The sequence below is a fragment of the Lygodium microphyllum genome, chromosome 22, assembly GCF_053477565.2.
Source record: "Lygodium microphyllum isolate KBCC chromosome 22, Lygodium_microphyllum_v1.1.10, whole genome shotgun sequence".
In the NCBI taxonomy this organism is placed as follows: domain Eukaryota; kingdom Viridiplantae; phylum Streptophyta; class Polypodiopsida; order Schizaeales; family Lygodiaceae; genus Lygodium; species Lygodium microphyllum.
Genome location: NC_141156.1, coordinates 104220552 through 104237220, shown reverse-complemented (window position 1 = coordinate 104237220; position 16669 = coordinate 104220552). Strand labels below are relative to the sequence as shown.

The following is a 16669-nucleotide window of genomic DNA, read 5'->3' as shown; positions in this document are numbered from 1 at the left end:
AAATATGCTTAGAAGGGTCTCTCCTAGAGAGTTAAATCATCTAACATTTGAGTATGTTCCATAAGCATCAAATTGCCATAGTTAACATGCCCCATGTGAGCATGCCATAACTCTACCTATGACATAGGGGGAGTAATAGTAGGTACCAAATAGACTAAGTGATCAATCAAATAAGCATCTAGCTCGTAGAGTCCATGACATAATGTGCCAGTCAATACCAAAGTCAAGAATTCCTTATCCCTAACCATGCATTTGGCATCATCAAATGTGATCTGAATACAGCATTTTGTTAAAGAAGAAATGGACGACAAATTCTTCTTTATCCTTGGCACATATAATGCATCTTGCAAAGGGAGAGTAGAGCCATCAATGGCTTTCAAGAAAATCTCCCCAACACCTCTAACAGGGTAAGATGCATTGTTGGCACATTGCACAGATTTACCAATAGGAGTGACAATAATAGAGGTAAACAAATCCCTACCAGATGTAATATGCTTAGAAGTACCATTGTCAAAGAACCAAGTGCTAGTATCCTCTGTAGAGATGAATGCTCTATTTGCCCAGGAAGAATCATAACTCCAAGTGTGAAAATAGTAATCACGATCAATAAAAAAAGACACAGACTTTGTAGCAATAGAAGGTGCATAAAAAATAGACATCCCTAACTCCTCCTTCGCAATGCATTTCTTACATTTTGTAATGTAGTGACATGGATTTTTACAATAATAGCACTTGCCCTTCTTGGCTTGCATGCCCCCTTGCTTCTTGTTGCTCTGTGAAGTACCTGAACTTCCAAAACTTTGCGGAGAATTTTTAGAGTGACTGCCCTTGCCCTTCTATTGCACCATAAAAGCCTATTCAGAGGCTACAAGATCCACCCTACTGTTCTCTCTTGTTTGCTCTTCTTCTAGGAGTAAACTAACCAACTGAAGAAAGGTAAGTAGCTGAAAGAAATCCCCAAGGTGAGATTTAAGGCCATGTGAAATCCATTCCAGCAAAATTTTCATTTGAATATGCAACCCCCAAAAGGATACCCCAAATATCTGTTGTGACAACACTCATGATTCATAGACAAATGGTGGATACCTTGGGGTCTGATTTAGATGATGAAGAGCAGAAATAAACATTTCCTTCTGCAAAGATATAGAGACACTAATGTTTTTTTTGCGAAAAGCTTGAACCCCCGTCACGTCGCGCATGCTACTCCCGCCCTCGTCTGATCGTCGCGTCACCTCCCGCCAGATTCATCGCCATCGCCAGCATCAGGGCCCCATCACTAGCACCAGCGCCATCACCAGGGCCGCTGTTCCCTCCCAGTCGCCATTGCCAAGGCCCCCTCTTGCCTACGGCACGTTACCACTACCCCATCCTGCGCCTATTCGCTCCCCCTCCCCTGCTTGTGCCACCGCCTGCGCTTCTGTGCTGCCTGGGCCCGCCCTGCCCTACCTCCCCCCCCCACCTGCGCCCACTTGCCCTCCCACTGCCCCCTTGCACCTGTGCTTCCTACCCCAACCCCGTTTTCCTCTCCCGTGGCTGCCACCCGCACCCTCGCCTGTCTTTCCCTCCCCCCCCCCCCCCCCCCCCGCGCGTTGCCTCGCCTTGAGGCCTAGCCCCCTGTCAGACTGACACACCACCGGCATCGAAAACAACAATTTCCTCCCCCCCCCCCCCCCCCCCCCCAGTTGCTCCCTCCCCCTGCAACAAATCCCCCCTCCAATAGCACAGTGGCGTGATAGGTAGGCTCTCCCAAAAGGGACGCGTAATGGAAACCTATGGTCAGACGCCGGCGCACTCAGCGAGTGCCCCCTAGTCAAACTTCTTGCGCGTAGTCTTCTCTGAGGAGTAGCTCTTAGCCGTCCGAGCTAAGGAACTAGAGCTAATGGAAACATCGATTTATGGTCAGGTAGTAGGACATTCCCCAGCCAGGGCCCAACTTTGGAACTGGCTTCACTCCATGCTGTGCATCAGCACAACGCAGATCGTGGAGGCGGTCCTATTGGGCCAAGGGATCTTCATGGTCCGGCTCAGCTCGGCAGATACAGCTCGCAAGTTACTCGCCAATTCACCATATGCGTCCACGAAGGGGGTCATATACATGGTCCCTTGGTACAGTGGCTTTACTGTGGAGGCGTTTGCACTCCACAACAGGTTTCCTCGGCACCTAGTCACCCTTCTTTTCCTCGGCTTGGAGATTGAGTATCACCAATTGGTGGAAGACTTTGGACGGCCCTTCGGCACTGTCCTTCCCGCGTCTTTCGCAGATGCAGTGACAGCAGCAGGAGTCCCCAAGGTACGGGTGGCAGTGAAAGAGGTCAAGAATATTCCACAATTCCTAGAGATTGAGACAAGCGGGCACACCTTTAGGCAGCAGGTCATTGTGATTGGGCAACCAGGGCAGTGCCTGCTTTGCTACGACTATGGGCATCAGGCAATAGTTTGTATACGTCTCGGAGCCAAGGCGGCTCTGCCCACAGGCCCACAGGTGGATGCTGATAGCTTCACACGGGTCCAGAGATGACAGAGAGGGAGATGGCAAGGGGGGCCGCAGCCAACTCCTCAAACCCAGCCTCGTTAGCAGGGTGCAGGCGGGCGAGCGAGCGATGCCCCCTCGGTAGAGCACTCCACAGTGCCCCCCCCTGTCCGCCGTCCCACCTGGTAGGACCGCAGCCCCCCACATCCTCCACCCGCGCCACAGAATCCCTCGCTTGAGCTCCCACAGTCCCATCACCATTCCCCTCCCCCCGCATCTTCATATATCCCACCATCCCTCGATCCTCTTTCCCTCCACCACACCCCCTACCGAGCACCCCTCATGATCTACACCTGGGTCAGGTGAGTCCCCCCCAGATCCACCCCCCCTCCTCCCACAGGAGGTGATGAGCCACACACACCTACCTCCTCCGCGCACAAGTAGTCTTCTCCCTCCCACACAGCCACCAGCTCATCCGCCCCTGCCACCCGCCACACCTTCCTGAGACAGGCACAACTCTTGCCACATGAGTTCTTCTGCAGTGGCCCATGGTCCTACCTGCGAGTTATGGAGCATGGAGAGTTCCCACTACCTCTAGATGTGGGGATCTTTGTGGTTCATATGTCAAGGCGGGGCAAGGTCCATCTACTAGCACACTAGATGGACCAAACTACGCCTTTTTTCTTTAGTCCTCTTACTCAAGGGATTTGACGACTACACAGATTGAGGTGTTTAAGAGTCAGGTGGCGGATCACATCTCCCAGTGGATGGGACATGAAGGATTAGCACTATTTAAAACAGTGGCCTGGTTGCATGATGGACATTTAACTGGTGGGTTCGTGCCGAGGTCCCACACTTGAGCATTATCTTTCGAGCCCCTCCACAGTGGAGAGCTCCAAGGGACATGATCGAGTGGTCCCCCGGCACAGGCGGCCCGCTTCTACTAGTATACAGAGTTGCAATTCTCAGCATGGCTGATAGATGCATTGATAGTACCTCCTAGAGCATTTATCACCCCTATGGTCCGGCTAAGGGCCACCATGGGGGATCGGAATTCACCATCCAGACAGGCAGTAAAGCGCACTTGCATGCTTCACAGTTTCTCCTCCTCATCAATAGTATCCACACCAAACAGATGCCTATTCGGTTAGTCACAGGTTTCTCCATGAGCTTACACCTTGCATTCTGGAATGTGAATAGTCTCCACTACAGTGGGGCACGTGGTTCCAGGAAGTTGATTGTTCCGCAGGAGTTGCAGCCTGCCCTTGCCGGATGGATTGACATCTTGCTTTTGCAGGAGCACAATCTCACCCCCACCCAGGCCCAACAGGTTGGGAAGGTACTTCCGGGCAGCTCGCACACTTACTGGGAGCACACCATAGGTGCCCATGGCAGGAATGGAGGTGTATGCACCTCTATTTGCCTGAGTCTCACCGCTTGTGTATGAGACCATGGGACGATATTGGCAGGAAGGGTTCTATGGATCAGATTCGATACTGGGGACATGTGTATTGGAGTCCTCAATGTCTATGCCCCTACGGAGGTTAGGGCACGCAGCAGGTTCTAGGTGGAGATTTCCAAAACCTGGAGACCTTGGAGGACCAGTAGGACAGAGGAAAAAACTACCAGAGCATGGCTAGGGAGGAACGGGAGGTCTTTTTGCTTGCACTCAGAGCACGTGATGCCTGGAAAGACCCTGCCTTCCACAAGAGGGAGAGGTCGTTCGACTTCTCTAGGGGATAGAGGTGGCTAGGTGAAGTCCTGTTGAAGCGGTTGGATAGGTTTTATGTGGGAGAGTGGGGAGGCTCTCATGGAGGCGACATTGAGTAGTTGGTAGCCTATTGTCCGATCATTGCCCGGTTCTCTTGACACTTGACCACCCAGCATCCGCCCTAGACATAGGATCCTATCGGATCCTTGACTCGATCTATAGGAGGGAGGAGGTGACGAGACAGATAGAGCAGATTTGGACCAGAGAGTGGGACAGGAGGGACCGGATAGCAGAAGAGGTTGCAGAGGTCATAGCCGAGTCGAGCAAAGTCTGCCAAGAGGCAGCGATAGGCCAGGCCGCAGTGCTGGGAGGAGGAGAGAGCACTCAGGCGGGACCTTGGAGCCACACAGAGATTATTGTAGGAGGCACCAGGGGATCCCACCCTCCACGCATAGGAGGTGCGCTTGCAAGCAGCCATTGCTGGCCAAGAGGACAGGGCTCGGAGTTCTCTTTCCAAACCTCAGCAACCTTCTGGGAGTGGAAGGGGGACAGGATGTCCAAGGAGTTCTTCCAGGTGCACCAGCCCTGCACAGCAGGAGAGCAGATACGCAGCCTTCGTGATCAGTATGGGGGTACCCGTTCTAGCCCAAATGAGGAGATGGAGATTCCCACCGACTATTACATGCGCCTTTTCCAGCAGAGAGACAGCTTCAGCTAGAGGACAAGGATGTAGACAGTAGGTATGGGATCACATCCCGTCCCTCGTCACAGAGGAGATGGGACGCTCCCTCCTAGCCCCCTTCATAGAGAAGGAACTAGAGGAGGTTTTGCATACACAGGATGGGCAAAAATGCACGGGGGACAATGGCATCTCTAAGGCCTTCTTCACTACCTACTAGGAAGTGGTGAAGGACCCCCTATTGATGGCCTTCCAAGAGATCTTCACTTCAGGACAAATGCCAGGGAGTCTCTCAGCAGGCCTTATCATTCTTCTCCCCAAAGGGGAAGACCGGTTGGAGCTCTCCTAGTGGAGACCGATGACCTTATTTTTAGTGGCCTATAAGGCACTGGCAAAGATGATTGGTAGGTGACTACACCCCGTGCTTCTAGATATCATCCATGACACATAGACAGGCTTTGTCCAGGATAGGAGCATCCTAGATAATGTATTTACCTTCTTTGAGGCGACAAAGTGGGCTCAGCACAGTGGGCAGAGACTGGCAGTACTACTCTTGGATTTTGAGAAAGCTTATGACAGGGTGGACTGGGATTTGCTAGAGGCCACCATGGTGAGGTTGGGATTCCCCTACGCTTGGATTCGTGGGGTATACGGCCTGTATAGAACGGCCACCAGCAGGGTTCTCATAGGTGGAAGGCGAGGGGAAGAGTTTTGGCTGGAGAGATTAGTTCGACAGGGCTGCACCCCGGCCCCATACCTGTTGCTACTCTTCCTAGAGGCGATGTCTCACTTCCTTAGGTCACGTGTGACCGGATTACGCGGCCTTTGACTTCCAGTGAGAGAGGAGGCCGAGTTGTTAGACTCAGAGTATACAGATGATATAGCACTTTACATAGAGGATGATGAGTTGATGCTGGAAAGAGTGAGGCTGGCTCTTGAGGTTTTCTGCTCTACAGCAGGAGCAAAAATCAACTCGCGAAAGTCGGTTGGTTTCCTTACAAACCCGGACTCTAGCACAGAGTGGGGCGTCCACCTGGGATTTAGATGGGTGTGCAGAGGGCAGACCACCCGATACCTAGGGTTCCAGATGGAACTCGACATCAGTCCTGCCCAGCAATTTCTTCCTGTCCTTGATTCCATTCGGAGGAAGCTGACCTATTGGAGCACGGCCCGCCTCTCACTAGCCGGCCGAGCCCTAGTTTTTAACTAGGTCCTCTTAGCGACGGCCTGGTACATCGCCTGATGTTGGTGCTTCTCCTCATCCTGCGTAGTGCAGCTTCCCCACCTAGTGCGGAACTTCCTTTGGCCTGGGTCCGACGGATCTAGGGATTCCAAGGCCAAGGTGGTGTAGGCAACCATCATACGACATAGGTCAGAGGGAAGGCTTGGGATCATAGACCCAGAGTATCAAAGTTTGGCCCTCTTGGGCAAGCTAGTTGTCCATGGTCTCACACCAGGTGAGCAGACCTGGAAGGTCTTATTGGAAGAGGGCCTTTAGGATTGTAGACCGAGGCTTGGCAGTGAGTGGAGGCCGTCCCTGAGATGGATCTTCACGCTAGCCCAGATCACCCCCCCAGATCACCTTTCCTTCGCAGCTTACTCCGCGTGTGGCAAGGTCTCCGTAAGGCCCTAATCCAAAGCCCCCCAAGCTGCTAGGAGGAAATAGACCGTCAGCCAGTGATCTGGAATCCCCAGGTCAAAGATCCGGAAGGGGCACAAATAGGTGAGAGCCCCCACATCCAGTGGGCTAGGTGGGAGGCTTGGGTGGGAGGTCGACCCGGCTGGTACCATCAAGACATGGCGGGAGGTGTACAGGATGGCGGAGGAGGAGGTGTTGCAGCGAGTATCAGGCTGCCAGAGAGGGGTGGAGTTGAGGAGAAGGGAGATAGACTTAACAATACCTCCTGAGTGGCTTGTTCCCCTGATGCGAGAGCTGATAGAGCCCGAGGAGGTATGAGCAGCTAGGTTTTCATTAGCAGGCATCCCCCTTCATGTGGCAGGTAGAGTGGGTGGCGCCCCGCAGGGGACTTTCTTCATCGTTCAGGAGGGGCGACGTATAGCCCTTGACAGAGGGTTGCAGGATGAGGGGATTGCCACCCTTTCGTGGAGGAGGATTGGGGTGGTGGGCCTTCAGGGGAAGACATGGCGACTAGACCTCTATGTTTTCTTGAAGGAGCTCAGGGAGGGGTGCCTTTGGATCTGGGAGGGCAGACCACTTGATGAGATGGAGTGGGATCCAGGAGAGTGGCTATGGCCGGCCTTTGTGGTCGACAAGAAGCCACCCAGGTTCCTAGAGTACACTATCAGGATTGGTAGACATGTACTGATGGAGGGGGATATGGACTGGGCGCCATCACGTAGCACACACTAGGCAGAGCACAACATCACGAAGTCGTTCCAACAGACCTTCTGGCACACTGCCTATGCGATAGATGGAGGCCGAGGAGGGTGTCGTACTTTTTATGGCTGGTGGCACATGGAGGCTTGGTGGTGGGAAGTTGGCTTGCCGAGATGCAAAAGGAGGGAGGTTGTAAGTGCTGCACACAGTAGCCTCTGGAAACCCCAAAGCTCTGGGCCTCCATCATCCACTCCCTCTACAGCCAATGGGATCAGGTGCAGGGCTTGTCCAGGGCTCGTCAAGAGCTCCGAGGTCACTTCATGCGTACTTGGGGCGGCCAGGGTCTGTTCTTCGTGATGCAGGCAGGCAGTCCCAGTTGGCGATATAAACACCCCCCACCCCCCTCCCCCCCCCCCCAAATAACTGCCTTTGGTCATGTGAGGAGGCACAGCTCGTGTGGAGAGGAGCATGCTGCATCCTTCGCCCTATAGCACCCAGCGTTGGGTGTATCTCATGGGGAGCTTTCTATTGGCAAGTAGTCAGCCAGGGCCGTCACCTTTTGTATGAGGCCGTATGAGGCCGGGATGCAGGACACGATATTCATGATCAAGGCAGGGTCGTCCATAGTGGTTGGTTTGAAGGCTCTACCCATCCTCCAGGTACTGGAGCCCAGAGCAGACCGCTCGAAGGTAAGGGAGAGCATAGGAAGTCTTATTGGATGGCATATATGGAAGGCGTGGTGTCAGGAGGCTTTCAGCGGAGAGAGACTCTCAGCACATGTGACCTTAGCAGAGCTCTGGACCTCCATCATCCACTCCCTCCACGGCCGATGGGATCAGGTGCAGGGCTTGTCAAGAGCTCTGAGGTCACTTCATGCGTACTTGGGGCGGCCAAGGTCTGTTCTTCGTGATGCAGGCAGGCAGCCCCAGTTGGCGATATAGACCCCCCCCCTCCCCCCGCCCCCGAAACGACTTCTTGCCCCCATCCCCCCCAAACCGCCTTGAAAGGCTTGTATACATGATGTATTGGTGACTTTGCATCAGCTCCAGCTAGTCTGTTGAGCATGAGCACTCTGTTGCAATCAGTTTTTTGAGTAATATAATCAGCCACATTTTACTTGCAAAAAAAAAAAAGATATAGACACTACCTATGGGACTAACATAGAGCCTAGGAGATATAGAGACAAACCCTTGTTAAACGTAGTAAACATGTCTCTGATGCAGTGATGGACTGCCATGAGTACACCCTTGATGATGTAATGGCAGATCCTCAAGCCCCTCTAAAATCTGAGCATCATGCTCATTCTTATGCACAATTGACCTCTGTTGCTGAGGAGTCCTAGGACTTGGAACATCTCCTAGAATTTGCCAATATGCTTCTAGGTGAACATGTTCTTTCACAACCGGGATTCCTTTCTAGACCAAGACCAAGCAGATCTTTTGGATGATACAATGGATACCAAGACTGTACTGTGCTCTTTTACAGCCTCCTATGAAAGAGGGGTCATCCTTTTTCCACTGGCACGATTCTAGTGCTCTCCTAGATCTGCGAATTGTTAAACTCCATTTTGCAGGGAGACTGTGTAGATGAAATCTTTCGCTGGCCCACGAGGCTTCTATGAAATAATACTTAAATTGACAAGTTCTCGGGATGATCTTCTGGCCAGAGTTCCACTGTTCTTTGATAGATGCCTTTTGTGCATGTATTGGCTTGGAGACTGTTGGTGGACTTCCAACAGTTGCTTCAGCATGAGTGCCTAGTATGGGCTAAAGTTGAATGCAGTCCCACAGTCCATTGGCCTTTGCTTAAGGATGCTATGGGAGCGATTGGCATGGTTTTGGTTCCCCTAGCTTGCGGGCTGCTAACTGCAACCGCATGTGCAGGCTGTGGGATACCTCATGCAAAAGGCCTAACTGGCTGTACTTGAATTGTTGTCGAATGCCTTTGTTGCACTATCATTTAAAGTTGGGAACCTTTGGCTAAATGTCCAGAGAAGACCGCTACTGTGGATGGGATTTTTCCTTCACCACTCAATGATGCTATTGATCTTGGTCCTCAAGCAAATGAGGTCCCAGTGCAGACTATTGTGGATAAAGGGAAACAACTCATGTAGCCTTTCGATTCCCTTGTCCAGGATTGGGTTGATGCCCGTGCCAAAAGAGGTAAAAAGTTTGATGTGAGCTCGGCAACAACTATGCTTAGCGAGACCCCTTACGAACTGGAACTATTGTCATTATCAGAGTGATGATCAGCTTCTTCTTCATCTGAACTGTTCTTCTTAGATTTTCCCTTGTGTTTGCCATAAGATTTGGAGGAACATTTGGAAGATGAGAACATGTATTTCTCCTTGCCCTTTTGAGAGAAATAGGGAGGAATGGAATGCGCATTGACATGTGTGAAAACAATTGGAGAATCTGCATTTTACTAAATAGAACTTTTTGAAGGAATAGAAGCATTAGAACTATGAAAACTTGCAAAGCAGAAGGAGAGAACCTCCACAAGGCATTGGAGTATGGAAGCTTTTTGGACGGGCCTTTGGTTTTCATATCAATGCTGACAAATCCTCCCTTATTAGTTGTACACAACAAAATCTGCAATCTTTTCAATGACAAGGTATGGTGATCCCCCGTGGATATGTTAGTTATGTAGCATCTAGGTTACCCCCTAGGCGTTGATGTTAGGCCCAAGAAACTATTGCAATGGATTTCTCTAAAATTGGAGGGGAAGTTTCTTTACTAGAAATTGCAAGCTTGGCCTTTCCATGTCCACCTTAAAGTGGCAAAGTCCATCATACACCCCACACTTATTTTTTCCACTTTTTCCATGGATTGCCTCCACCTTGAGCGTTCTTACCGGACACATTCGCTTTATGCTATGGAAAAAGGACACTTTGCATGTGGGTATCTCATGGATATCTTGGAGCCATGCTTAAAATCCTAAACGTATGGGTGGTGGGGCTATTCTGGATCTGCACACTCACACAATTGTGCTTCGATGGTCTCTCTTTTGTGCCATGTGCATTGATCAACACCCCTAGGTCTTTGTTGCCTAGTTAATTTTGGAAGAGTGAGGTGTGGTTCATGGTAATACAACCATTCATAGTTTTTGGTGGTAGGTTCTTAATGCTAATACTCCCTTTTCCTTATCCTCTTCCTTCTAGGTCACTCAAGTCATCTACTTGTGGAAGTTGGTTCTTCAAAAGGCCTAGTGGGTGCACACCTTGCATCGGATCATTTGGCCTCTAACTCTTTTCAGATGTAATTGCTTGCAGTGTCCAAGCTGATTTTGTGGGATGGGAAGCAAAGGGCTCATCCTAAATTCAATTTATGGCACGACTAGGCTTATCTTTAGTTTCTAATGCCAGTCTAGTGAGTTGTTGAGGGTTGATGTCTTTTTGCACCGCTAGGAGGCTTTTTCCCATCCCTCCTAGGGAGCCCTTCCTTGCCCTCAATTCTAATTGTCCCTAGCAAGATTGGGACCTTGCAACTTGAGTCCATCCGGAAGAGGCTTTGGCTAATCTAGTGTATCACCTCATAATTAAGGACCATCATTGGCTAGTCGCTAAGGCCAATAACATCTAGGATTTGCATAAATCTTGTGATTGGTGGAAAATAACTATCACGAAGGGTTGGTTCAATAAGACACCATACAAAAGTAACGTTTTCCCTTGGTGTGCCATAATTGGTGGGCTGCCTCTTGCAAAATACCACGTTTCCAATGGCCCCTATTTTTCTGTCTCACCAGTGTAGAATCTTCTTGCCACTTTTTTCTCTTGTCCCCTTTGGCACCGAAAATCTGGTCCTTGTTGTTTGCTGTTCAGAGGGTTTTGGTTGGTACATCACTACACCTCCTTGATTGGCTCTTTGCTTGGCTCAAATACCCTACTCTGGCAGAACCACATACGAAGATTCTATTTCCATTCCTCCATTTTTGGGGCTGTTGGCACAATTAGACAACCTGGAATTCTTTTGTTTCCAATTCCGCATATGGGGTACAAACACACCTTGCTAAGTTGAAAGGTCTCCCACATTGGCAGCTAGACCTTATTCAGCACACTGATTTCCTTTCTAGGGAGGACTTGGTCCCTTGGCATACGGCGATCTCTGCTACTTTTTTGCCATGACTTTTGTACTCTTTTAGTTATCTGACCTTCTATAAAAGAGAGCTGAGTTTATGCACAATGGCCTAGAGCCATCTTGTAATGTTGTACTTTTTTTGTAATTAATACAATTAACTATTACAAAAAATGTGTGTGTGTGTGTGTGTGTGTGTGTATGACTGCTGGAGAGAGAGAGAGAGAGAGAGAGAGAGAGAGAGAGAGAGAGAGAGAGAGAGAGAGAGAGAGAGAGAGACCCGCCGGATGCTTTGCCATAGGCTACCCAAGTGGATGATTGTATGTTTCCTTGGACCCTATCTTCCTCCATTGTAGTTCTTCCCTTTGCTTCACTCCAGTATATGTGTGTGTTTTTCTTTCCCATAGGTGTTCCCTTTTGTTCATCATTAAACTCTATGCTCTTTTCAAAAGCCTCTTCTCTCTTCATGGATCTTCCATTTTCTTTGCTATTCAATAATTCGACTTCTTCAGGCAGGACTGGCTTTGTTTTGTCATGATGTAGAGGAGTAAAAAGACTTTCACCAAGTCCCCCATTTGTTGCTGAGAAATGACTTGTTTCATTGTCACATCTTGACAAAAGTGCATCATGATGGCATGTACCTGGGTCCTTGGTTGATTTGACAAATAAATAACCTTTTTCCATTCTGTAATTACGATCACATATGTCAAGAACTGTTCTATTGTTTGTAACTAGAATAACTGTCCTTCCTTTTAAAACACCTTGGAAGACGTGCTTAATCAAGTGCCTTGCAGTTGGTACATCAACTGCTGCAAGAGGGTCGTCCAACAAAACAATAGGAGATTCACTGTAGCATGCCCGAGCAAGACTGATACGTGCTTTTTGCCCTCCACTTAAGTTTATGCCCCTGTCCCCCTGTATGCCCAGAAGACAATTTGAGACATTCATCAATACACATTCAGACATTCCTTGATTCAGTAGTGAGAAATACAATTTACAGAAAGGTTCAGAAATTCAATATTCTCAGCTTAATTTCCTCAAATTTAAGTCGGATAGGAATGCCAGTTGCTAAGATCGTCAAAGAAAATGTTAGCATGAAGGGGCTGAAAGTAGTGCAATTTAGAAGGTGAATCCCTCAAGCAAATAGCAACAAAGAGCAGTGTTGGAAAAATCAAGCATTTGAGACCATTATTATAGTCTTGCCCATTGGATTTTAGAATTGCAAAGAAGGATAAGCAGGTGTTGCCCTTTCAAGGACCCCTTTTGGAACACATAATAGAAAGACACTTTTGATGTAAACATCCATGGCCAAATGTGAGAGCTAGTGAGCTAATGTTCTGCAGGATGGGTCATCTATTTTCCCAGATGATTATAAGCCTTGAAGCTGTACGTCCTTACTAGTGAGCTTTACAAGGAGTCAGTGGGAGACATCTGGACATCTATCCAAGTTTTGGTCGTCTAGGGTTCTGGACAGTATTGATCACTCACTCTAGGCTTATCCAAATTTTGTACCTCAAGCCTTAAATTGTAACATGAACATGTTCATTGTCTACCTCTCCTTGCCATTGGCCATGGCTACCATACAATGGGAAAATTTTATCATCTAGTGCCTTTACTAGGAATGTTTGTTCTATCTCAACTTTTCCTTCTATATAGTTCTGCTGTTTGTTTCATGTTTTTGTACACTTGTGCCCTTCATTCTTCTGCCAGCATTCTGACACTATTTCTCAAAGGTATCTATTATTATTTTTTGAAGATGTATACTCCTTGATGGAAAATAATAAAAAAATACCCAAAATGCCAACCCAGCCATCTTAGTTACAGCCCATATTGTAGTTCAATCAACTAATTAATGTGACCTTACATGCTTCAACTTGATAGTTTCTATTTTCTGCAAGCAGTATTGTCATTCCGTGTCCATCATCCATCCCTCCCTGCCTGCGAGCAAAACAGCGCCCCCCCAACCCCCCGCCATCCATGCCAAACACCAAAAAAGTTTACCCAAAATGCCAGCCCAGCTATCTTAGTTACAGTCAGTATTGTAGTTCAATCAACTAATTGACGTGAGCTGACATGCTTCAACTTGATAGTTTCTATTTTCTGCTAGCAATAATGCCTTTTCGTGTCCATTGTTCCTCACCCCCCTCCCCCACTGCACCCTCTACCCCCCCACCCCCCCTTTTGGTAATGCCTCTCTATCACATGGGTAATTGTACTAATTAGAAAGAGTCTACAAAGAGTGACACAACTACAAAAAGTATAGGCCAAAGTGAGTGAAGAGATGGCAGCTTCCTAGGGAGCCAAATCACCTCATTATTTTTAAGTAACCAAGTGGCTACCCTAGTGGTAAGCCACTTATTTTATTAACCCATTTACTTAGGTTCTCACCCCCCTCTCTCTCTCTCACACACACACACAAACACACACACACACATTTTTTCGTAATGTCTAATTAAATTAATTATGAAAAAAAGTACAAGATAACAAACATACACACACACTCTCTTTTTTTCGTAAAAGGTAATTGTATTAATTACGAAAAAAGTACAAGATTACTTGATTACAAGATACATGACGACAATCTAAGACATCATGTGAAGAGGTTCTAAGTACTACAAGTTACAACGTCATGGCAAAGACGCAGAGGAAATTGCCATATGCCAGGGACGTAAGTCCTCCCTAGAGAGCAAATCAGAATGCTGGAGAAGATCTAACTGCCAATACAAGAGGCTCTTAAGCCTCGCAATATGCCGCTGAACATTATAGGCGGAGTCAAAAAGAAAAGCATTCCGAATGGTCCAGTTATGCCAATAGCCCCAATATCGAAGAAAATGATACATGAGCTTCATATGTGGCTGTGCCGGAGTGGGGTATTTGGGCTGCCCGAAAACCCAATCAAAGGGGCGCAGGGTGAAACCAACCACCCCTTGCCAAACAGCCGACAAAAATAACCAGACTTTCTTAGCGATGGGGCAAGAAATAAATCGGTGGCGGGCGGATTCCACAGTAGTGGTGCAAAAGAAACAGTTGCCATTGGAGATTCGTCGCTTGGAAAGAGCTGAAGCAAGCGGAAGACCACCAATCATCATTCTCCAAAGAAAAACTTTATATTTGAAGGGTGTCTTGTTCAACCATCCCTCCATCACAGTCGCCCTCCACCATGACCGGGATTTACGCAATCCCCATAAAGCATTCGCTTTAGTAACTAGCCATTGATGATCGTTAATCAGAAGATGATACACTTGGTTAGCAGAAGCTTTGCTTAAAGTCAGCCGGCCTTGTAGGTCCCAATCCTGCCAAGGATGATCCGAAGCAAGGGCAGGAAAGGGCTGTCGGCTCTGGAGCACCCCCAAAAGCTGTTCCCATAAAGGCCTATATCCACGAGGGATCCTGAAAAGCCTCCTAGCTGTACGAAATGATATAAGCACATTGCGACTGGCAAGGGTGGCATCCGCAACTGAAGACAAGCCCAAACGTGCCATCCGGTTGAATTGTGGTCTAAGCTCATGTTTACCTTCCCATGAAAGTAAACGCGAGACTGCCAGCAATTCCAATTGAAAAGAGTTAGTAGCTAAGCGATCCTCCGCTGGATGCCACTGAGCCTTCTGGAGGACCTGTTTCCAGGAACATACCAAATGAGTAAGCAGCAATGAAGAAGAACTGGAGAACCGCGAATTAGCATTAAGAACATGCCACCAAGAACTCCGGATTTGGGTATTGCCATGCAGAAGGCCACGGCCCTCAAGGAAATAACGGGCTATATCGACCCATGGATGATGATCCGAGCACATGGCGCGGAAAAGAGACCAACGGAGTGCCTGCATGTGAGTTTGGGCATCTAAAAGAGCTCCGCCACCCATGCGTTTGGGGGTGCACACATGCAACCAAGAGATCCAGGAAATACTTGCATGCAATGAGTCCTTCTTCCATAGCATGAAACGAATAGACTGAGTAAGAGCATTCAGAGTCGTAGCAATCCAGGGCAACAATGGTAAGAAATATGTGAGCATTGGCAACATAATTGTCTGGGCTACTTTGAGGCGAACATGGAAGGGCCAGGCTTGAGACTTCCAATACATAAACTTATCCACCATTTTCTGAGAAATCCGCTGCAGAAGCTGCTTTGGAGGAACATCAACACCGAAAGGGTACCCAAGGTGCCTGACAATCGAGCCACGAGGAACAACCAGACCCTGCCAGTCCAAGGACTGCAAATCTGACTCCGTGCAGCTGAGAATGGCTGATTTGAGCGCATTGATACGAAGGCCGGATGCCTGACCAAAGAGACCCCAAACATCCAATGCTTTTCGAAGGTTATCCTTGTCCGCATGCAAAATCATAAAACTATCATCCGCCAGGGATTGGCTAATGAAGTGCTGTCCTGTAGGAAGCGACAGTCCGGCCAACTGAGAAGAGGTTGCCATATGAGATAACATCGAAAGAACTGGATGTGTCGCAAGGGCAAAGAATAGAGGGCTCAAAGGGCACCCTTGTCTGACAGAGCGGGCAAGGACAAATGGCTCAGTAACACCTCTGTTCAGCATTACTCGTGAAGACGCTGCATTGCTAATGGTGTAGATTAGACGAGACATCCGAGCACCAAAGCCCATAGCAGACATAAGTTCAGCAACGAAAGACCAGTCCAGATAGTCAAAAGCCTTTTCCAGGCCCAGTTGAATCAATACTACCTCCTGATTCGAATGCCTTGCATAATCAATTGCCAGTTGAGCATTCAATACATTGTGCAGAATATTTCGGCCCTTAATGAAACCATACTGTAGAGGGTGCACAATGGCAGGGAGATGCTTATGGAGCCGATTCGCCATTACTTTGGAAAAGATTTTGTACATTGAACCCATCAAAGAAATTGGGCGCCACTGTGTCAACTTAAATGGCGAAGGAACTTTAGGAAGCAGTTTAATAAGTCCTTCTTTCCATGAGGAAGGCATGATCCCCGTTTCCCACACCTGCTGAAACAAAGCCTGCAATGGTTTCGCCAGTTGGGTAGCAAAAGCTTCAAAGAACTCATTGGTGAGACCATCCCAACCCGGACTTTTATCCTTGGGCAAGTGTAACAAGACGTGCATAACCTCTGCCTTACAAATATCTGACTCCATAGTAGCTTGCATGTCCTGTGGAAGCTGATTGCGGACGAGGTCATAAAAACCCGAACGGGCCTGATTAATTTGGGCTGAAGGTGGAGAAGTGGAACCGAGAAGGTCACGGAAATAATTCCTGCACATATGCACAATAGTCTGCGGATCCAGGATAAGGTGTCCTTCTACATCCTCGAGTCTAGTCATATTCTCTCGAGTAGGAGAGGCGTGGAGAGCTCGAAAGAACTTATGGGTCTGACATGCACTATCTTGCAAAGTCTCCGTCAGATGTTGCAATTTGG

General features: G+C 48.5%; 1 protein-coding gene across 7 annotated transcripts in view; it reads right to left on the bottom strand.

The window, feature by feature from the left end:
- The window catches only part of LOC148017460 (uncharacterized), a 259801-nt gene that overhangs the window by 99636 nt on the left and 143496 nt on the right, over nucleotides 1–16669 (bottom strand). For all 7 annotated transcript variants that reach the window (XM_087663480.1, XM_087663484.1, XM_087663481.1 and 4 more), the window contains one exon: nucleotides 11552–12186. In XM_087663480.1, coding sequence (XP_087519606.1) covers nucleotides 11552–12186 — 635 coding nt within the window. The remainder of the gene's footprint in view (nucleotides 1–11551; nucleotides 12187–16669) is intronic.